Below are 23,452 nucleotides of genomic sequence, written 5' to 3'. Positions count from 1 at the left end.
CTGTAAAAGGAGGATAGTAGCATTACCACCTCACAGGATTGTTACAAGAAAGCAATGAGTTAACACACGTGTGTGCTTAGAACAGTTCTTGGCATATGCTAAGCACCTTGTACATGCTTGCTATCTTTCTGATTCTTTCAATGATGATGATGTAGGAAAGTGCTTGCAACGGGCTGGGCGCATGGTGGATGTTTAATAATTCATGGTTGCATTCACACGATGTCAGTCCCTCGTCACTGGGAGTCATCCTGTGCCCTGACTTGGGGCCTGGCCTTCTGTCTCTGTCTTGCAGGACAATGCCATTCTCTGTCTCATGGGGTGTCCTCGTGCTGGCAGGCCTGTGCTACCTGGTCCCCAGCTCCCTGGCTGAGGATCCCCAGGAAGATGCTGCCCAGAAGACGAATACATCCCACCATGATCAAGGGGACTGGGAGGACCCTGCTTGCCGGAAGATCTCCTATAATATCATCGACCTCGCCTTTGATTTGTACAAAGAGCTGGCTGATCTATCACAAACCAGCAATATCTTAGTCGCCCCAACGAGCGTGGCTATGGCCTTTGTAATGCTCTCCCTGGGGACTAAGGCTGACACTCGCACGGAGATCCTGGAAGGCCTGAATTTCAATCTCACGGAGACGCCTGAGGCCAAGATCCACGAATGCTTCCAGCAAGTTCTCCAAGCTAGGCCAGACACCCGGCTCCAGCTGACCACCGGCAGTAGCCTGTTTGTCAACAAGAGTGTGAAGCTAGTGGACACGTTTTTGGAGGATATCAAGAAACTGTACCACTCAGAAGCCTCCTCCATCAACTTCAGGGACACGGAGGAGGCCAAGGAGCAGATCAACAACTATGTGGAGAAGAGAACTGGAAGAAAAATAGTGGATTTGGTCAAACATCTGAAAAAAAACACAAGTCTTGCCCTGGTGGATTACATTTCCTTTCACGGTAAGGTGGCACCACCTGCCCAAGCCCGTTCCACTGAAATAATCCAAACATATTCTCAAACTACTAGTTCTTAAGCTTTCCTAGACAACGTACTATGAGATATGGCAGGGCAGGGCATTTAACATGGATTCTGCAATTTTCCAAACACGAACAGTAAAATACTTTCCATGATCAAATAAGATTGAAGAATGATGAGTTCAAGACAGCCAAACCATCATCTTCCCTACAGACCTTGTCAGAGCCTTTATTGTCCTAATACTCATTGGAAATCCCTAACAGGTAGGGGACAGAATATGAAATGCTTCCCACATGCTAAAGCCAGAAAAATGTTTTGTAGCACATGCATAAAGGGATAGTTCCATGGAAACATACTTTAGACGGCTCTAGTATCCCAGAAGCAGCGTCAGCTTTGTGGTCTAAAATATTGGGGTTCAAACCCTGCCTCTACCACTTACTAGCTTTTGATAAAGGACAATGCATTCTACCTCTCTGAGGTGCTAATTTCCCATCTTAGCATGGACAAAATAGCATCCTTGCTGTCAGGTTGTTTTAAGGATTAAACAAGTGACAAAGACCGTGGGGACAGTGTGTGGCATACAGCAGGTGATAGACTCTTCTGTATCTCAGGCTGCCTTCCTACCCCTGAAGGGTTAAAATGTCCGGGTCCTGGGGGCCCCAGGGCATTCTAAGCCAGCTCCCACTGTTCCAGGAAAACAGCACAGGGGAGGGGAGGTGGGAGGCAGGGCCAGGGGCTGCTTCCTCCACTCTGAGGCTCCCTTGCTCTTGAGGCAAAGGAGGGCAGTGGAGAGCAGCCAGGCTGCAGTCAGCACAACTGAGGTCCTGGCTCTGCTGTGGCTTAGGGCAGGCCCCGGTCCCTCTCCAGCCCCAGTCTCCTCCTTCTGTCCAATGAGAAAGCTGGGATCAGGGGTCCCTGAGGCGCCTGCCCACTGGGCATGCCTCGATGGTGAAGCTCTCTTGGTATGGCAGAGGGGAGGCTGCCTAGGCACCTGCGTTTCCCCTGCCGCTCCAGGGAAAGGCCTCAGGAGTACTAAGCAGAATGTGTCCTCGTATCTCGAGGGAGCCAGCCCTCTGCATGAGACAGGAAGCCTCCAGTCAGAGGTGGCAAGGCATAAGGAGTTCCGGTTTTCCTCATTAACTTTCATTAACCATTCCCAAGCCACTATAGGATAAACAGAGTCAAATGTAAATGCTGCTTAGAAACTCTGGATTCTTCTTTATCTTCAGGTGATTCTCACAAAAGCTCTCCAGCAGCCGGATAGTTTCATTTGAATCCCATTTTACAGAGGATGAAGGTGAAGCAGAGGGAAGTGTCTCGTCAAACGGGCTCAGGGTTCCTTTCATTCACACACTTCCACCCTTTTATCACATACCTGGGTGATGCCCACCTTCCTTCTTCTTCCCAGGCAAATGGAAAGATAAATTCAAGGCTGAGCGCATTACGATAGAGGGCTTCCATGTGGATGATAAGACCATCATCAAAGTGCCTATGATAAACCACCTGGGCAGATTTGAGATCCACCGGGACAAGGAGTTATCCAGCTGGGTGCTGACACAGCACTATGTGGGGAACGCCACTGCCTTCTTCATCCTGCCCGACCCAAAGAAGATGTGGCACTTGGAAGAGAAACTGACCTACAGCCACCTTGAAAATATCCAGAGAGCCTTTGACATAAGGTGATTTCCAGTGCAGGGGCTGAGCTCAGACCTTTGAGCCATGTCAGGAGTGAGGCCCATCAGGACTGGCCAGAGGGCTGGGGAGGGTGGACCCCACATCCCTGGGTCACAGCTACTGCAGCCGACAGAGGCCACCACTGAGTTCAGGTAGCGCCATCCATGGTCCATGAGGAGGTAAAGGTCTTGTCACTCCAGCGTGGACGCTCTCCCTTCCCAATATCCAGTGCCCAGGGCAGGGACAGCAGCACCACCACACATTCTGGCAGAACCAAGAAGGAACAGATGGGCTTCCTGGCAAAGGCAGCAGGGGAGCGTGGAGTTCAAGGGTAGACTGTCCCTGTGGGGATGGGGGAAGAGCCTGTGTGGCTAGGCCCAGAAAAGCAAGGGTCGGAATTGGAACAGCCAGGGCACGTTAGCAGAAGGCTTGAGTTTCTCTGTCACTTTATCGGTGCTGTTAGATTGGGTGCCCTGTAGTAAATGATACTTGAGCATAAGCCACACATTAGTGTATCTGTGCATTCGTAATTATGCCCATGTCCTCTTGATCTGGTTTATTTTTATTTTTACACTGTAAAACCAAGATGAAAATACGAAAGGTCTCAGGTTCATAGTAAGTATGGAGGCTGGAATTTCTCTGTCCCATGCAAACGCCTCCTGAGGTCCCTGCTCCAGGGGTTGAGAAAGAACAAGGAGGCTGAGAGGGTAACGGATCAGAGCCCAGAGCCAGGCTACCCGCTCACACCAGACCCTGCCCGGGGCGGCTCTGTCTCCCCATGGAAAACAAGAGGGGAACACTCAGCCTGGTGTGGTCAGTCTTCTATCATACCTTGAATGGATGTCACTGGGTACTGCTGCCAGCCCCATGTTCCCCTGGGTGTGAGGCCCTGGGGATGTTCCAGGCTGGGGGCCAGGTGACCCAACACTACAGGATGAGACACGCTTCCAGGACACCTAGAATCTGCCTGGAGGGCTTCTCAACGGAGGTGGCATTTCAAACTGCCTTAACAAGATGATTAGTTTGGTATTAACATTCTTTGATTCTGGGTATAGAGGAGCTCAAAGAAAAACAAACCAAGGTCAACTTCCGATTGCTTTATTTTATTTTTTTAAATTTTTCTTTTAGGTTCAGGGGTCCATGTGCAGGTTTGTTATATAGGTAAACCCTGGGGGTTTGTTGTGTAGATTATTTCGTCACCCAGGTACTACGCATAGTATTCAATAGTTATTTTCTCTGATCCTCTCCCTCTGACTTCTGATCTTGATATGGGTGAGGACACGGCACTAAGTGGTAGAAACAGTCAGGAAAGAAAGCCCTGGTACTGTGGTGGGTTCCAGAAGAACAGGAGAAATGCTGCTCCATGCCTTGATTCTCTTTCCTGCATGGCAGGTCTGTCAGTCTACATTTCCCCAAACTGTCCGTTTCTGGAACCTATGAACTCAAGAGAGTCCTCAGGAATCTGGGCATCATCAAGATCTTCAGCAACGAGGCCGACCTCTCTGGAGCCAGTCAGGAGGCACCCCTGAAGCTGTCCAAGGTGAGGTCACCCAGAAGACCGTGTGGTCCCCTGGTGTCAGCTGGCAGATTGTGTGGCAGTCACAGCTCCATCCTGAGGCTGAGGAAGGGGCTAAGAGACACAAAGGAAGACCCAGGCTGAGCCCTGAGGATGCCCGAGATTCACTGAGACGGGCCACGGCCCGACGGCGGAGCTGGGGAGGTGCCTCCTGTGCAGCTGGCACTTTCAGGGCCTCGCCTGCTATTGTGTCACTGATCCTTTGCCCAGGACCTTCTAGTTCTGGGCCTTAATTTATCCGTATTGATACAAAAAAGCTTAGGCTCAGTCATTTTGAAAGCCTTTTTGGCCCCTCTCATCTGTGAGATTTGGAGTTTTTGGTGCATCACCAAGCCTGAACCAATGAGTGATTTGAGCAAAAGATGACACTAATTTAGGAAAACTAAAGGTGACCAAAGAGCAACTGCAGTTCCGTGAATGGCTGCGTTATTTCGGGGTCTGGGCACCGTGAAGGTCACTGTTAGAGTCCACGTCCCCAAGGAGCTTAAAGCTGGGTACTAGAAAGGAGAGAGCCCTGGAAGCAGACGTGCAGCGGGGAGTTGGGGGTGCATCCTGAGCAGGGGAGAGGCACTTGTAGGGAAGGTGGACAGCGGGGAGCCAGCCCCATCACCCAGAGCCTTGATAGGGAGCAAGGCCTGTGTGACAGGGAGGGAGAGGACGTGGAGGGTCAGGACCACCCGAGTGGAGAAAGGCTGGAGTGAGTGCCTCACCTCCCAGGATACGGCTGTCCACATGGGCGTTGCTCCAGGCCTGGGCTGGGGCAAAGCTCAGCCTCGGAATGTATCTCTGCTTCTCTCCGCTCCAGGCTGTGCATGTGGCTGTGCTGACAGTTGATGAGAAAGGGACCGAAGCCACCGGAACCCTCCATTTGGAAGAGAAGGCCTGGTCTAAGTATCAGACAATCATGTTCAACCGGCCCTTCCTGGTCATCATCAAGGATGACATCACCAACTTTCTGCTCTTCATTGGAAAAGTGGTGAATCCCACCCAAAAATAACTGCCTGTCACTCCTCAGCCCCTCCCCTCCATCCCTGGCCTCCTCCCTGGATGACATTAAAGAAAGGCTGACCTGCCCCCTGCCTGCGTGTGATTGCAAACCCCTCCCCTGTTGTTTCTGAGTCTCCCTTTGTGCGCTGAGGCCGTGTGTGGACTCCAGGTCCCCCTCAACTGTGTTCATGGAGCACCTGGCTGGGCAGGCACGTGCTGGGCCAGGATGGAGGGGGCTGAATCCTCAGTTTAAGGGCCTGGACCTGGGAGCTTATGGAAGAGCAAGGGGCTACCAGGAGTGGCCGCCAAGTTTGGGTCACCCGGAGAGAGCCAGGCCTGGGCATGAGTGCTAGGAGAACGCTGTGGCACTGTGGGACCCAGAGAAGCCACATTGCTGAGCCTCCTGTTCTCACAGGCAGCATGAGGAGAGAACGCCCCCACCCTGTGAGTGCAAAGCAGGCTGTCAGAGGCGTCGGCGGGGCCACTGCCACACCTTCCCTCCCCGCCAGGCCCTAACCCAGGGGTCGGGGAAGCCATATGTGCAGCCTTTGGTGGCGTCCATGTGGCCCAGAGTGAGAGGGGCTCCACCGTGTGTGTGTTTGTGTGTGTCTGTGTGTGTGTGTGGCTGCGTGGGTGTGTCTCTGTGTGTGTGTGTCTCTGGGTATGTCTGTTTGTGTCTATGTGTGGGTCTCTGTGTGTGTCTGTGTGTCTGTGTATGTGCGTCTCTCTGTGTGTGCATCTGTCTGTGTGTATGTGTGTGGTTGCGTGGGTATGTCTGTGTGTGTGTGTCTGTGTGCGTATGTCTGTGTGCATGTGTCTCTGTGTGTGTGACCATGTGTGTCTGTGTGTCAGTGTCTGTGAGTGTGTGTGTTTGTGTCTGTGTGTCTAGGTATTTCTGTCTTTGTGTGTGTCTGCATATGGCTGTGGATATGTATGTGTGTGTCTGTGCGTTTGTGTGTCTGTGTGTCCCTGAGTCAATGTGAGTCTAAGTCTGTGTGTCTGTGTGTCTGAGTCTATGTGTGTCAGGGTCCCTAGGTGTTCCTGTGTGCTTGTAGGTGGTTGTGGGTGAGGCTGTGTGTGCGATGTTTCTCTGTTTGTGTGAGTGTGTGTCTGAGTCTAGATGTGTCTATGTGTCTAGGTGTTTCTATCTAGACTGAAGATGTGTCTGCGGCTGTGAGTGCGTCTGTGTGTGTGTGTGTTTCTGTGATTGTGTGTCTCTGAGTCGGTGTGTGTCTGTGACTGTGTGTGTTACATGAAACTGAAGCAGATGTAGTGAGAATGAGGGGGTCTAACTCTCTTTATCCTGAAACAAGGACCCCTCACTGGGGTGGAGAGAACCAGTCCTTCCCAGTCACACCCAGGAGCCCTCAGGTGGCGCTTGGCAGCTGGTGTCACCACCCTAAGTGCCCACACAAATGGGCTATGGAGCCAGAGCAGCGAGGATTCCAGCTCCTGGTGAGAGATTCCCAGGCCAGGGTCTTGGTAGACACAAGCCTGGTGACTTCAGGCAGCTGGCAATTACTGGGCATCTTCCAAGGGTCGGGCATGGTTCCAGGCCCCTAGCGTGTACGAATTCCTTGACTCCTCTCCTCACTTCTCAGAGGGCGTGTCAAGGAGAGAGGAACCCGGATCTTGGACGGCCACGGGGCTTCCTTCCTCCCACACTCCCACATGGCGGAACAGCGCAGGCTGGTTCTGCTGGACTGAGCCCATCCAGGGAAGAACAGCGAGACCCTCGGGTGAGATCGGACTCACTGGAGACAAACACCTTGACAGGAGCTGGAGGAGCCCCAGGCTGATTTCTGGGAATGGGGGTTCCTGGACACAGGCACTGAGCATCCCCACGCCCCCCGAGACTGGCCCATGAGCACGAGAAGCCCTGAGAGTGCGTGGGGGTGGCCTGTGTGCAAGGCAGCGCAGCGAGCCTCTCTACAGAACCCACAGGCTGCGCTGGGTGAGGAGTTCTCCCTCAGCCTCCTCTGGAGCTGACACTGGAGAGAGCACCGTGAGCCTCCCTGCCTGGATTATTGTCTGCACTTAATGTAGAAGGAAACTGAGGCACACAGAGTTTTAACTCCTCTTGGCCGGAGTGAGGATCTGAACCCAGGGGTCTGAACCTTGGTGATCCTGCAGGGCAGAGTGAGTTGTGGGATGGAATTGCATCTCTCACAAAGTGCCCAGCACAGGGTGGGCCCCTACAGAGGGTAAGAGCTGGGGGGCGGGGCTCAGTCGGGTGTGATTTTCCCGTTCTCCTGCCCTCCCCGGGCTGGGACTTCCCTGTGGTGTCCTGGTGTTCACCTGTGTCTCCACCTGCAGAGCCAGGAAGGACTCAGCCTTGGGGATGCCGCCCAGCTCTGCAACAGGCCCCACTGCCTCAGGCTTCTTCTTTCTTATGCAACCCCTTCGAAACTCCAGCCTGAGAAACCCCAGAGTCCAAGACCTTGTGCCCCCCACCCTAAGTGTCTCAGAGGAGGAAAGAGTGTCCTTTTAGCTCTGGCCCCTCAGAGCTTGTTACCCAGATTCCAGAGGACACTATGTCTTCTCCCCACGGCTCTCTGGGCCCCACCCTTCCATCCCAAGGGGACTCTACCTTTGATCTCTTGTTTAGAACTCCTGGCCTGAAAAGGAGATATGTATTCATTAACTCCTCAGATGACCTGGTGATCTTTTCCATCACCTTCTCCCTCTCTCTTATCTGGGTTCATGGCCCCATCCTTTACCTACTGGGGCCCTCACTGTTTCCCTGGCGTGTATCTCTAACTCTACAGCTCATCTGATATAAAAGGTAGTTATTTCCTAGGAGGAAATTTAAGAGATAGAGCCAGCAATGACAAAAGAGAGACCTTTCCGGAGGTGGGTCAGAACACTTAATTGAGTGTTTAGAGTTTTTTAGGAGAGATAAATAAAGAGGACATGAGTAACAAAAGGGTAAATTGGGGAGGCCACACAATGAGGAGAAAGCTTTGGGATCTGTATTCTTGTGGACCACAATGAGCTCAGGAGTTAAGGGATAAAGTCCAGGGTAAATAACGGTGTTGAGACCTCTGGGTATATCAAATATTAAAACAGAAATATCAATGTTCTGGAAGAAAGTATGAGGCGATTTATTTTCTTAATTTTTTAAGTGGATAAGGCCTTTCTAAAGAAGGCAGAAAACCCAAAAATCATAAAGCAAATACTGATAATATTTACCCTTATAAAATGCAAACTGAATTAGATTTGATTTACTTTTACTCTCTCAAGAGCAAAGAAAGTCCTGTAAATCCTGCCAGGTAATGTCAGGAGTTTGTTTTAGATGGTGGCAACTGCCTGAATGACTTAATTTGCTGTCTCATGCTTACCATTTAGAATGTTAATTTTTGCTCTTGGAAGATGTTCAGAAACAAGCAAGGGGGGAAAAAAGTAAAAGATCTAAATTATTTATATATGTGCATAACCAAACCAAAATGAGACCAAAATCAGATTGCCCACAAATTTTAAGCCAGGTGTGCAGATGAAACAAAACCTTAAATCAGGCAAGCAGAATTAACCAAAAGTGAATTCACGAAAAGACATGCCTCACAGAATGTAAGTTCTATAGAAACCAGAAGAGTATACTCACCATAGAGATGAATGTCTTTGTACCAGAAAAGGCTTGTCAGAAATGCCAAAAAGTCTCTTATCATCCTGGGAGGAATATGAGGTTCTTTATTTAAGATGGCCTTACTGGAATCAGATCTCAAGTAAAGTCAAAGAGCTTCTACAAAAATGGAGGCTTTGCCTGAGAGACGACTCACCAGTCTGCGACTCCTGGTGAGTCCTTAGACCAGAGTTCAGAGGGCTCAAGTGAGTACTGAACGCCAGTCTCAAGAATCGCAGATGCCCACTGAAGGTGATCTTGCTTCAGGTCCCACTTCTGAATCCAGTTATGCCAACCTATACAACACACAAAGACGGAGAGTCTCTAAAAGCAAGTGGTGTGTATTCAGGAATGGGCAATGCAATGAGAATACAATCATAAGCTATGTGCATATTCAGAAAGGTAAAGGAAGACAAGGATTTTTAAAGGAAAAATATGGAGGATTACATAAATGTTTTGAGATAACTATCCTTGGCTATGAGGATCTGTAACAAAGGTGTTACGGATCCTCAGTTTTTGGGCAAGATACCCAGGTAATTAATCTGCAAGGTACTAACTTGGAAGACGAATGCCTGATATTCATAGGCCATAAAAATGGTTAACAAAGAAATAGCTTGAAATAATAACTGGCTTTGTTTAATATATCAGTTTTCATAAGGAATCTGGGTATAATTATTAAAAAATAAATAAGGTAAATTTAAATGACATAAACACTTATAAATAAACTTCATAGTTTCAAAAATCTTGTTGGTAATTTTAAATCTTAAAGTTATGTTAAATCAAGTAATAGATATTTATGAAATGTCTGGGTTATTTTCAAATAAGATAAAATACTGAAACATAAATTTCTGAACACAAATATAAGCTTGTTCTTAGCTTCTTAAGTTCTATAGAAAGATTAAATATATTTGGGTCTATTAATATATGTAAAAAATCATGTTAAGGGAAAACAGATTTCTAAAATTACAAAATGGTTCTCATCTACGAAATATTGATATGTAACAGACAGTTCCAAATTTCTTGCTTTCTAGGTTTTCATTAGAAATAAAGTTACTAAGAGTTAAATTTTTAATTAATGTATATAATTTTGTATACAAAATGTACAAAAAAGTAAAATGTGTATTTGATGAGAAAAATTATGACAGGCATAAAACTATGCTCTTTATTGAGAAAAAAGGTTATTTAAGGATTGTTTTAAATATGAATTTGGAAAGGAAATATTAACAGGGTTGAAAGAAACCGGTAAGTAGAAGAGAGATGTGAAGAAAGTTATAAGTATAAAGATGCATTATTGGTAAGAAAGTTTTAAAAAGAGAAGAGAATAACTTTTCAAAATAGTAAGAAAAAAAATCAATTTTTGTCCTAAAGTAAAGTGACTATTTTTTAAAAAAGAGGAAGTATAGGATAAAACTAAACTATTAAGTGTGTCATCAAAGGTCTGTGCAGGTCGCGAAAGGTTTTTAAAGGATGAATTTATGAAAGGAATTTTGTATGCAATCAAGTTGGCTACCATTAAAAAGAAATTATAAGTCTTTCTAAAGATTGAGCTTTGATAAAATGGATGGATAGATAGATGATAGATAGATAGATATATAGATAGATAGATAGATAGATAGATAGATAGATAGATAGATAGATAGAGATACATAGATAGATATAAAACTAAGATTTTGGTCACCTATGTTAGAGCAACAAAATCGTCTTGAAGTATTGATCTGATCAATCTGATCTTAGTAAAATTTGCAAGAGGTTTTGATTTTGAATTCTGAACATTTTCAGCAATCTTCTAAACTGAAGACTTTTTCTTTTTTCGTCTTCATTTTATTTCCTGGCTTCAGGGGAGAAATGTTGTCATCTTCATTGACAATGGTAATTTCCTTTCTCAAGGTAAAGTTTTCCTCTTGAAGCTTCTCAGATTCGTATCTCAGTTCAACTTTTGCTGTACCTTAAAGTCTGGGATTTGCCATACATCATTGACTTCTACTCTTCCTCTTTCTCCACTCTTCCTCTTCTCTCCTATCATCATTTTCCCTGGTTCGAACCCTGCTGTTGTGGCCTGACATGAAAATATTTGTCTTGAAGGTCTAGAAAAGCAATGTTTCTCTCCAGTATAATTCAATTCTGAATTCTTGGGTTTTCTTGATGTGTCTGAATTGTTTCCTGTAACCAGGCAAGTTCATATGCTTTCACTTTTTCTAAGAGCCATGCATTCCCCTGCTTGAGGTACTGATTTTTTTGTTTACTTATTCTATGATATGGTGTATACTCATAACCTTGAACACATTCTTCTTCTGACTAAATTCAAGTACCCTTTCATAAAGCTTGACTTCCAGTTTATCTACATGAGCTTCTTGTAAGGGGAAGCAATCACACTGCAAGAGGTTTATTTTTACCTACTGGCAATTGGCCTAGGAAAAAATACTTTTGTCATTTCCAGTCCTTCATGTTGTCTTTATTAGTTTTTGGTTTGTATGTTTGTTTGTTTGTTTGTTTTTGAGTTACTTAGGGAAACTGAGCTTTGAAAGGATGAAGGGCTTTTTTTTTTTTTCACATCCATGTAACTTTCTTTATTGCTTTTGATGTCTTTGATGATCACTCTAGTTAAATGAGTGACTATTATTTCCATGGTAAACTGTGATTCTGTTTTGATTGCTTTGAACCTTTGACAGCTTTGACAGGCTTCCTAAGGATTAAGTTCTAAATTAAATTTTTCTGACCTAAAATTATCTTTGAAATTTTCCAGTTGAACCCCTGGAGAGCTTCAGTGGGTATATCTCTCATCTTGTAGAGATACTAAATGATTAGCTCTATTGGGTAACTTGTATGGGAAGCATTTTCAAATGATAAATAATGCTAGATCTTCTTTCAGTTACATTTATGAGTATAATATTGATATGAATGTTTTAAAATTATATAGAACTCTTAGAAATCAAATATGTTATTAGTCATAATTCTAGTTATCATGTTGTATACCACTAAATTACCAAATTTCCTTCTGAATTTCTGGCTATGGTGAACTTTTATCAGATTTTTAACCATGATTATTCCAGGCTTCTAATAACTTTATGATAAAAGGGCTAAATAAAAATTTTCAGAATTCTAATGGAGAAACATGAATTCATAAAACTGCTAATCAAGATCAAGCAAAACAAGAATTAAGTAAACTGAAACTAAGTGAACTGATAAAAAGTAATTTTGGCTTTGTATAGCCTCTTTATTTGAAATACTGTTAGTTCTTTTCTTAAACATTATTTCCAGTTTTAAGGATACTTTTTGTCTTAAATTATAGTTTACAGCAATTTGATAAAGTATATATTTGTGAACAAAAGTGAAAACATTTATTTTTTCTTCCTGCCTGATCCCTCCAGACTTCAGAAACTATTCCTGAGTATTCTTATTTTTATGACAATATAATTATTTACATAAGTCATTAAGAATCTGCTTTCCTTATAACAGAATACAATTGGAAACATTGATTACATTACCAAGGTTTTGCCTGAAATGTCATGTTTAAATTGTTATAGGTACTACCAACAATGTTTGTAGTCTACCTTGGTTTGGCTTCCTAGCCTCATGAGGTTTTTAAATCTGAGATTGGTATGTGGACAAATCCCTACATTTGCAAGCAAAATTAAACTATATGTAAAGAAATTCGTCTTACTCTGACCATCTTTAGTAAAAATCAGGATGACTATAGAGAGAAAAAGTTATGTTTCTAGAGACAAAATCCCTGTAATACACCTGTTATTAGATTGTAGCTCTGTGCCTTGTTTTCCTAATATTTTGAGTTCTTGTCATCTACCTGTAAATTGAACTGGATCCTAACTTCCTAATTTCCTTCAATATTTGGCTATAATTATCCAACTAAGAAAAAGAATTGCTCTGTTCCTAAAGCCCTAGAACCTGAAAGCAGACAATTTAGTATAAATTTCAAGGGACAAGTCTTGTGCCTGATGTATGGGCCACACAGAGAGTTCACCAAACTGCCTAACACCATACCAGGGACATTCAAACTGCAAACCAGGAAAAGAAGTTGATGGGCTCATGCTGTAGGCAACTTTCCCAAGACAAAGAAACAAGACTACCCGTCATAACGAAACTCTTGGCCCTTTAATTTTTCCCTTTTTATGCCTACTTTTTTTGCTTTTGACAGAATAATGGTGTAATTGAACTTTCACAATCAGTAAGTAGCTTCTGTTGGTAACTTGACAGAACCTGACCGAAGAGATCCTTTAGTATCTACTGGCTAAATGAGGAAATGTCTGTGCTATTGCTAATACTATATGCTGTACCTGAATAAACTCTTCTGGGAAGTTAAGACCCATATACAGAAAATGAAGAGAAACAGTTCACATGGTGAACTGGTCTCACCTAATTTCTCATGGTCATTTCATTTATTCAATTAGTTGCCCTTAAGCCTATGTTCATAGTTCAAGTCCATTATGCAAACTGGGGTTGTCATGTTAGTATTAATTTTATTTTGTATTTTCCTTTCAACACTTTGTACCTGTTAGTTTTCAAATTTCTGCAGAAGTACAATCCTAACATAATAATGTTCACTAAGGATGATTGCTTTAACCACTTCTATTTAGAACTGGAGGTTCAAACCAGGGCCCTTGGGCAAGAAAAAGAATAAAATGGTATCCACATGGGAAAGGAAGAAATAAATTTATCTCTGGTCACTGACAACATAGTCTCATACGTAGCAAACACTAAAGATTCACACACACAAACTGTTAAACTGCATACAAATTCAGCAAAGTTGCAGGATACAAAATCAACACACAAAAATCAGCTGTGTTTCCACACAAGAAAGAAAATAAGTTTAATTAGCTCATAGTTCCACAGGCTGTACAGGAAGCATGATGCTGGCATCTGCTCAGCTTCTGGGGAGGCCTCAGGAAACTTACAATTATGGCAGAAGGAGAATCTTCCATGTACCATAGTTTCTTTATCCAATCCACCATTGATGGGCACATACATTGAGTCCATGTCTGTGCTGTTGTGAATAGTGCTGCAATGAACATACATGTGCATGGGTATTTTTGGTTGAACAACTTATTTTCCTTTGGGTATATACTCAGTAATGGTATTACTAGATTGAATTACATTTTAAGTTGTTTGAGAAATCTCCAAACTGTGAAAGCAGGCTCTTGATGAAGTATTTGTACACCCAGGTTCACAGAAACACTATTCACAATGGGTAAAAAGTACAACAACCCAAATTCATCAACAGGTGAATAAATAAACAAAATATAGTATATACATGCAATGGAATAGTATTCAGCATTGAAAAGGAAGGAAATTCTGACATATGCTACAAGACAGATGAACCTTAAGGACATTATGCTATGTGAAATCAATCAGTCAACAAAAGGCATATGATTCCACTTATATGAGGTACCTGGAATAGTCAAATTCATACAGACAGAAAGTAGAATGGTGATTGCCACGTACTGGGTGCAGGGGAGAATGAGTAATTGTTTAATGGATATGAATTTTGAGTTTTGCAAGATGAAAATAGTTCTGGGATTGATTGCACAACAATGAATGTACTTAACACAATTAAACTATATACTTAAAAAGAGTCAAGATGATAAATTTTATACTAAGTGTACTTTACTACGATTAAAAAAAGTAAATACAAATTATCTTTAAATAACATAATAATAATTGTACAGCCAATATTTTCAAAATAAACCAGTCAAATTTCTGACATACTACTATTACTCATAATCCTTATGGTTTTAATGGTACTTTTACATCAATTTTTAGAAAAATAGATACTCAACTGCATATTTTTAAAATGCCATAAAAAACTAAAGGATAAACTAAAAAATTGTATAACAGATATGACTAAGATAAACATTTTAGTTTTAAAGAACTCTTTTAAATACATAGGGAAACAGTAAGCAATCCGAAAGAAAAATGGACAAAAGATTTAAGTAGGTAGTCTATAAAAAATAAAAATTAACAGTGGAAATATGCAAGAATTCTAAACCCCATTCTCAATTTTTTAAATGCAAATCAACTTAACAGAGTGGCATTTTCCAGCTATCTGATTAGCAAAAATGTATGAGGTTGGTAATATGCAGAGCTATGAGCATGTGAAGAAACAGACATTGTCATTTGTCATATGAGGGCATGTAAATTTGTGCTATTTCTGAAGACAAGCTGGTAACATGTTAAAGTTAAAAGAACACAAACCCTACTACTTGACTCAGAAAGTCTATTAATGGGAACTTACCCCATGAAAATATTTTCAAACAAAACAAATGTAAAAAAGTCTTCTTTTTAATTACAGCATTGTTTGCTGAGCAAAAAAAAAAAAAAAAAAAAAAAAAATTCTATCAATAGGAAATTGATTACATAAATTTAGGTGCACCTCTATACTAGACGTGCAGTCTTCAAAAATCATGAGGCAGGCTAGCTCTGTAGAGGCTCATAGGGAGGGATCTCTAAAAGCAAAAACTATGGTAAGAAGCAAAACACAGAACAGTGTACACAGCCTGACTTCTTCCGTGAACACACATATTTATTCAACAATTATTTATTGAGTGTGTAGTAGGTGCCAAGCACTGACTGTGCAGGTATGAACAAACAGACAAAATACCTGCCCATAGGAGCTCAGTGAGGATGCAGTAAATAAACCAGGTAAGTCAATACCATGCATAGAATAGAGGAAGATGATGAGTCCTATAGTGAAAAAATAATGCAGGGAGAGGAATGGGGGTGCTAGAGTGTGGGGCACACTCAGATGAAGAATGGCCAAGGAAGACCTCAATGAGAAGGTGGCATTGGAGACCCAAGACAGGTGAGAAAGCAAGCCATGTAAGTAGGAAAAGATCAGCCAGGCTAAGGAAACAGGAAGTGCAAAAGCCCTGGGGTAGGAACGTGTCTGGTATGATCAAGCGAAGCAGGAAGACCACATGATTTGAGCAGTGGAGTGTATGAGAGAGAGAGAAGCTAAAAAAGAGACCCAGGAAATGACAGCAGCGCCTGCTGTGGACAGGGGCTCTTCAACTGTGCACCTATAAAGACTTTGACTTTTTCTCTAAGTAACCTTAGGAGTACTTAGACCCTAAAGAGGATATCCAGCAGAGGCACAAAATGATTTTTTTACAGACTCTCATAAAGACACATACTATTATTTTTAATAATAAGTGGAGTATTTCTGGGTAGTAGAATCGTGGACCATTTTCTTTTCTTCTTTGTAGTTTTCTGTTTTTAAAAAGTACCAAATATTAATTTAATAATCAAATATTAGTAATGGCAAAAATCACAATTACTTTTGCACCAACCTAATAGAAGGGGGTACTGGGAGATGGGGAAGGGTGGGTGGGCAAGTGGGAGCTCAGGTGGTTCCATCCTAGACAGAGAAGGCAGGGTGCTGTCCTAAAGGAAGACGGTCCCCCAAGACATTTCTCTCTGGGGTTTGTTTGCATTAGGGGAATGAAGTTTGCTTGGTCAAATGGGTTTGAAAAATTGGATAAATCTTTATTGCAGGACTTCACAGATCCTTTAAAATATTACAATTTAGGATATGAAAAGACTTCCTCATGTGGGAGAAAGAGGATGCGGTTTCCCAAACTTATTAGACTATGGAGCCAATTTATTCACAAATTATCCCTACTGTTCCATGGGACGCACACTGCGAAATGCTGCTGGGGTGACCGAGGCTCTTAAATGGGGTAGTGGGAAGGGCAGGTTTGCATTTCAGTGGCTCACTGTGGCAGCAGCAAAGGGAATCTGTTGGGAGACAAGATCAGCTGCAAGGAGATCCCACAGCTTACTTTCCTGTCATGCACGTCTGTTGCCTTCTCTGTGACAACACGCCCTTGTGCCCAGAGACGGTGATGTGGTGCCTTCAGACGCCCCCAGGACTCAGTGGCATCCACTAAAAAGATGCTGATGTGGCCCCCTGGAGTTCGACATTCTTGGTTCAGAGAGACAACATATGCTGCTCTTCAGAGTCCCAGCCCACCTCTCTCCTTCCTGAGCATTATACCTGGGGTGCAGGAGGTGGGGTGAATGAACAGGACTGTCCACTTGGGGGGAGGTGGCCGGGCCTGTGATTGCACAAGCCCACATCACCTTGGGCCTGTTAATATTAACTCAATCTCCAGCCTGGGGAAGCACCAGCAACCCCAAGAGTCACTGACCTGATAAACGTGATTTTGCTCATTCTGTTGGCTGGATCTTCAAGGCTTTTCTCATGGCCTGGGATGGTGATCCCAATGACAGTCACATACATATACAGCTTGAACCTCTATCATTACACACTGGGAAAGTTCCTCCCAGAATCTGGTGGGGGACTGAGTGGGAGCAGAAATCTAACAAGAGCAACATGAATTGTCAGTGCAAGGGTTTCAGAATAATTGTCATCTGAGTCATTTCAGTAATTGTGCCATCAAAGCTGTTTCTAAGAAGAGTATATTTCTTCCTGGTGGGCATTCCCTGTGTTTGGTGTCTGGACACATTTTTTTGATTGCTAGTCTTTGTTCACACAAACTAGGCTTATGAAAAAATAGATTCAGTTAATCAATTACTCATTCATTCAACCATCTCATGCTGTGTGACTCATTCACTCACTTATGTATCCTATACTCTGTGCCCACCACATGCCAGTCCTAGGCTGGCTACACATCATGCTATGTGTGAATTCCATGTAAGTTCAGTGAACAGTTTTTGTTTTTGTTTTTGGTTTTTTGAGACAAATTTTTTTTTTTTTTGAGTCAGAGCCTCACTCTGTTGCCCAGGCTGGAGTGCAGTGGTGCGATCTCAGCTCACCGCAATCTCTGCCTCCTGGGTTCAAGCAATTCTCCCTGCCTCAGCCTCCCAAGTAGCTGGGATTACAGGTGCCCACCACCATGCCCAGGAAATTTTTTTATTTTTTATAGAGACGGGGCCATTTCATCCCAAGAAAGTGTGTCCAAAAATCTCTAGGTCAAATTATTAAACCAAGAATAAAAAAACAGCTGTTTGTTCATGTGTGTGTGGGGTGTGTGTGTGTGTGTGTTTGTGTGTTACAGATATCAGCTTCAAACCAGTGCCAAATGAATTTCTTTCTTTTCAATACTCAAGAGCCTAACCAAGCCTTCAAGACATTCTCTGGTTCTCTTCTTACCTTAGCAGCAACCTGAGAATGTGCTTATTCCCAAGAAGTCATGTTAGAATAGAAAGAATGCAGAACTGGGCGTCACATAGCTCAACATGCCAAGCCTGCCTTGGCCTCTATAAGCTGTTTGCTTCTGAACAACTGCCTCAACCTTTCTTGGGATCATCTGAAAAACAGGACTAATGCCTCCTCATAGGGTCATTTTAGCACATAGCAGATATTCTCCCACTTAGAAGACACTTAACAAATAAAAAGAATGGCTGCTATCCTTGAAGGTGTTGTTAATATCATTATTAGTACTATTTCTATATTCATCTATCAGTCCTTGAGCCACGTCCTTGGGTTTTTGCATACAAAAATAAGATGCTGTTCATGCCTGGAGAAGTACAACATGGAGCAAAGGGAGATGAACAAACTGGAGGAATACAGCATGACCGCAAGAGGCTCTGAGTCCATGTGGTTGCTTAGCCAGTGCTTTCTCTCCCCTATTTTCTGGCTGCTGAAATCCTGCCCATCCTTCAGGACCCAGCTCAAGGCCACATGCTCACAGGAACCACCACTCAGTTCTCAGACCTCAACCCTGCCTGGTGGAGGAGACTTGACCTCGTTCAGTTCTAGTTGAGTTCTGTTCGTTCAGCATAAACTTTGTCAGCTCAGTGTTCTTTTAGTCAATTCAGTGTTTCCCAAGTTCAGAGATTTTTTTCTACACCTACACCTCCCATCCCAGAAGTAGTGGGATTTGAACGTGGAGACAATATGCATCCAGGGTGTGATAGTTAATATTGAGTGTAACTTGATTGGATTGAAGGATACAAAGTATTCTTCCTCGGTGTGTCTGTGAGGGTGTTGACAAAGGAGATTAACATTTGAGTCAGTGGACTGGGAGACGCAGACCCACCCTCAATCCATCCTCAATCTGGTGGACACCATCTAATCAGCTGCCAGCATGGCTAGAATAAAGCAGGAAGAAGAGCATAGAAGGACTTTACTTGCTAAGTCTTCTGGCCTTCAGCTTTCTCCTGTGCTGGATGCTTCCTGCCCTTGAACATCAGACTCCAAGTTCTTCAGCTTTTAAACTCTTGGACTTAAGCCAGTGGTTTGCCAGGGGCTCTTGGCCACAGACTGAAGGCTGCACTGTCAGCTTCCCTACTTTTGAAGTTTTGGGACTTGGATTGGCTTCCCTGCTCCTCAGCTTGCAGACAGATTATTGTGGAATTGTGATCATGTGAGCCAATTCTCCTTAATAAACCTCCTCTCATATATACGTCTATCCTATTAGTTCTGTCCTTCTAGAGAACCCCGATTAATATGTAGGGCATCAAGAGAGACATGCCTGTTGAGGGCAGTGATAAGATTGACTCCCCTAAATCCCTCTCAATGCCTACCCATGGTTAGACATACAGCAAGTGCTTCAGAAGTGGATGGGTGCACGGATGGGTGGACAGCAGAAAGAAAGGAAGGAAAAAGGGAGGAAGAGAGGGAGGAAGGAAATATTGGAAATCACTTGCCCTGCAGAAGGTGGCCTTCATTCTTCCCTTCTCAGCTTCTCTGTCAATAAGGTGTGACCACATTCCAAGCTAGGCCAGCCCAGCAGGTTCTGTTCCTCCAGTTTCCCCAGGCACCATGAGCACCACACACTGCAGCACACAAAAGACATAAGCGCAGTGAGCTGAGGGCTGAAACATTTGCCAAGGAAGGTACAAGCTGACCTTCTCATGTAACTCTATGTCCACCACCAGAATTGGCAAATGACATGTGCTACCCTCTGAACTCCTCAGCCCAGGGTGAGACTTGAGGGTGCTGTGGATGCATCAGACTCCTAGTACATAATCTGTAGGTAAAAATTACCTGTCCCCTTGCTTCACTGGGGGTCCCCAAGGCTCCCAGTTTGCACCTGAGGAGACAGCTCTCTGCATAGCTGTCAGCAATAAGAGGGGAGAAGAGCTCAGCCTTGCAGGCAGGGCTCACATGCAGAGGGATCTTGTTGTGGGTTACCTTATTCTGAAAAAGGCAGCTGGCAAAGGATCAATTAAAGAAGCCATCTTTGGAGGCAGCAGAACTGGCCTGGAATCCTGGCTCAGCCACTGGCAAGCTGTTAACCTCAAGTAAGCCACTTTACCTCCCTGGGACTCAGTTTTTTGCAGGGGTTGATCATCAGGATTAAATAGAGTATTATTCAGAGTCCCTTCAACGGTTCAAAGGAGAAGGCTTTAATGAAGAGACTACGTTGAGCAGTGTGGAAAGGGTTAAGGAAAAAAAAATGCAAAGGTGAGAGGTTAGTAAAAGCGGGGAGCTGTTACCTGCTCAAAGCTGAAGGAGCCAGGGGAGGAAAGGGTGGGAGCTGGAGCCATGGAGAAACGGGGTGCTTGGAAGGGGCAATCTGCAATGACCAGGGGATGCAGCTACTCCAAAAGATGTGGAGCACAAATAGGGAGGGAATGGGAAGTGTTGTGGGAAGTCAGAGACCCCAAACAGGGAGACCAGCTGAAGCTGCAGCAGAAGAACATAAATTGTGAAGATTTCATGGACATTTATTAGTTCCCAAAATTAATACTTTCATAATTTCTTATGCCTGTCTTTACTGCAATCTCTGAACATAAATTGTGAAGATTTCATGGACATTTATCACTTCCCAATCAATACTCTTATAATTTCCTATGCTTGTCTTTAATCTCTTAATCCCATCATCTTTGTAAGCTGAGGATGTATGTCACCTAAGGACCCTGTGATGATTGTGTTAACTGTAAAAATTGTTTGTAAAACATGTGTGTTTGAACAATATGAAATGAGTGCACCCTGAAAAAGAACAGAATAACAGTGATTTTCAGGGAACAAGGAAAGATAACCATAAAGTCTGACTCTCTGTGGGGTCTGGCAGAATAGAGCCATTTTTCTTCTTGCAGGGAGCCTATAGATGGATGTGTGAGTAGGAGAAATATCGCTGAATTCTTTTCCCAGCAAGGAATATTAATAATTAATAACCTTGGTGAAGGAATGCATTCCCATAACTGGCTGCTCTGGGAGTGTCTGTCTTATGTGGTTGAGATAAGGGATGAAATACACCCTGGTCTCCTACAGTGCCCTCAGGCTTACTGGGATTGGGAAATTCCAGCCTGGTAAATTCTAGTCAGACCGGTTGTCTGCTCTTGAACCCTGTTTCCTGTTAAGATGTTTATCAAGACAATGCATGCCCAGTGGGACATGGACCCTCATCAGTAATTCTAATTTCACCATTGCCTTGTGATGTTGCCCTGCCCTTTGTCTTGTGATGCTTTATTGCCCTTTGAAGCATGCGATCTCTGTGACCCACTCCCTATGCGTATATCCCCTCCCCTTTCAAAATCCCTAATAAAAACTTGCTGGTTTTGTGGCTCGAGGTCACCATCACGGTCCTACCAATATGTAATTCACCCCCGGAGGCCCAGCTGTAAAATTTATCTCTTTGTACTCTTTCTCTTTATTTCTCAGACCGGCCGACACTTAGGGGAAAATAGAACCTGTGTTGAAATATTGGAGGCTAGTTCCCCCAACAGGGAAGGAACACCCTAGCCTCTCTCTTCTCCTGCCCAGGGCTCCCACTGCCAAACACAAAAGGAAGCCAGTTGGCAGGAGAGTCCGGAAGCTCAGTCCAAAGGGGTCAGCCTCTCAGGGCACAAAACAGGGCAGAGAAAGGATCTGGTGGTAGGGGGTGGGGGGCAGGCAGGAACTGGCAAACAGAGAACAGCCTGCAGAAAAGGCATCACTGCTAGTAACAGTAATAGCCAGCTTTTGCTGAGCACTTACTGTGTGCCATGAGCACGCACACTATGTCTCTTTTCTCAGCTCATTAAAGAGCTAAGCCCTGAGCACAGGGGCACTCACTACACTATAACTTGTATTATTGGCTGAATGAAATATCCCACTGAGCCAGAAGGTGAATTCAGACTTGAGGCATTTTTAAGAAATAAGGGATTTGTGACACCCCCACTCCCATTCCCACTTCCAGGTTTTCCTTGATGACTTGCTTTGAACGAAGGTTTTTGCCAAACCCTGGCGCACCATGCACAGGGGTCTCGGAGATGTGAAGAATGATGGGCACAGCAGAGGACAGTGGAAGGACGGCCTGCCAGCCCTGACAGATAGCAGGGAGCCTTAAGCCTCAGGGTTAGACCAGGAATACCTTGAAGACCCCAGAAGTCCTCACTCCATCTCTTATGGAGCATCTGTGTAACCCTTCTCCAGCCCCCTCTCTCTAGATAAGTTTCTCTCACCCAAATAATGGCAAATAGCAGCCGAGTGCAGTGGTTCATGCCCCTAATCCTAGCACTTTGAGAGGCCAAGGCGGGCAGATCACTTGAGGTCAGGAGTTCAAAACCAGCCTGGCCTACATGATGAATCCCCGTCTCTACTAAAAATACAAAAAAAAAAAAAAAAAAAAAAAAAACAATCAAGCTGGGCATGGTGGCATGTGCCTGTAATCCCAGCTACTCAGGAGGCTGAGGCAGGAGAATTGCCTCAACCCAGGAGGTGGAAGTGGCAGCAAGCCGAGGTCATGCCACTGCACTCCAGCCTGGACAACAGAGTGAGACTCCATCTCAAATAAATAAATAAATAAAGATAAATAGCACTGTTCCCCTGGTTGACCCAAAGCTCACTGAGACAAGGCCCTTCTCAATGAGCAAGGATCTCATGATCCTGGTGCCCACAGTGCAGCGGCTGGGCAGGTTCCTGCTCCTGTGTTTCTATCACCTGCACAGTTACGCCCTCCAGCTGCCATCCAGCTGCAATGGCACTGCAGTCTTCATTCTTTCTGACATAGGGAAAGTCAGAGAGATAGAAGGGGCACTGATGAAGGAAAATTTTGATATGTGGACTCAACCCTTCCCAATAAGGTAAAACCTCAGCTATCCCTGCCCCCTGCATGCAATGGAACCCTTTCGACATCCACCTCTGCAGTCTCTGCAGCTGGAGGCTGAAATCCCTCTGGTCTTCTGGACCATGACGTGAGGGGGTGGGGCTAGGTCACGCACTAATTATCAAACAGGATTCAGCCATTCATCCCTCCAAGAGATGGAAACAAGTGTGCCGGCACAATAAAATCATTCTCATCATCATCACCACCACCATGTTGTCACATTACATCTTCCTCTGAGAGATTTGCAATTCACTTTAGCACTTCAAAGCACTGAGAAGTTGTACAGAATGGAACAATGTCTAACTTAACTTTACTCAGCATTTCCCAAACAGCACGTGAACATGGCAGGTATTTTAACATAAGATGTTTAAACAAGTTGCAGTTCCATGGACTGTAGTTGGGTAGTGGCCAAGGAGCTATCTTTCCAGCTCATATACTGATGCGGTCAGCATTACTGGTAATTAACTCAGAGGGAGCCGGGACCCGTCTGCTTTACTGGTCACTTCTCAGGGAGGCTTTACACAAAAGCCACTTTCCAGCTATCTGTACGTCTCTCCTCTCGGCCACACTCTGTGATCAAGTTCCTTGCTTTTCTCAAGTATTTGAGATCTTTGCTGCTCAAT

The 23,452-nt window shown here is 44.1% G+C and overlaps 1 protein-coding gene and 1 long non-coding RNA gene across 2 annotated transcripts; one reads left to right on the top strand and one right to left on the bottom strand.

The window, feature by feature from the left end:
- Positions 1-292: 292 nt before the first annotated feature.
- LOC701220 (alpha-1-antitrypsin-related protein) lies at positions 293-5,326 on the top strand. The gene is made up of 4 exons (XM_001098235.5): positions 293-945; positions 2,370-2,640; positions 4,028-4,175; positions 5,017-5,326. The coding sequence occupies exons 1-4, from the start codon at positions 297-299 to the stop codon at positions 5,206-5,208; spliced, it is 1,260 nt and encodes a 419-aa protein (XP_001098235.5). The 5' UTR covers positions 293-296; the 3' UTR covers positions 5,209-5,326.
- LOC106999554 (uncharacterized) lies at positions 4,941-9,111 on the bottom strand. Its single transcript, XR_013396510.1, has 3 exons — positions 8,975-9,111; positions 8,800-8,864; positions 4,941-5,073 (listed from the first exon to the last, which is right to left on the bottom strand). It is a non-coding gene; the product is annotated as an uncharacterized LOC106999554 (long non-coding RNA).
- Positions 9,112-23,452: the final 14,341 nt, after the last annotated feature.

Source organism: Macaca mulatta, chromosome 7 (genome assembly GCF_049350105.2).
Source record: "Macaca mulatta isolate MMU2019108-1 chromosome 7, T2T-MMU8v2.0, whole genome shotgun sequence".
In the NCBI taxonomy this organism is placed as follows: Eukaryota; Metazoa; Chordata; class Mammalia; order Primates; family Cercopithecidae; genus Macaca; species Macaca mulatta.
This window is presented reverse-complemented; position numbering and strand designations above follow the sequence as displayed.

Bases quoted from the DNA above. Each gene is read 5' to 3' on its own strand.
- LOC701220 (XM_001098235.5), top strand. From the start codon at position 297: ATGCCATTCTCTGTCTCATGGGGTGTCCTCGTGCTGGCAGGCCTGTGC. The intron at 946-2,369 runs GTAAGGTGGCAC...TCTTCTTCCCAG, and splicing joins GGATTACATTTCCTTTCACG to GCAAATGGAAAGATAAATTC. The intron at 4,176-5,016 runs GTGAGGTCACCC...TCTCCGCTCCAG, and splicing joins CACCCCTGAAGCTGTCCAAG to GCTGTGCATGTGGCTGTGCT.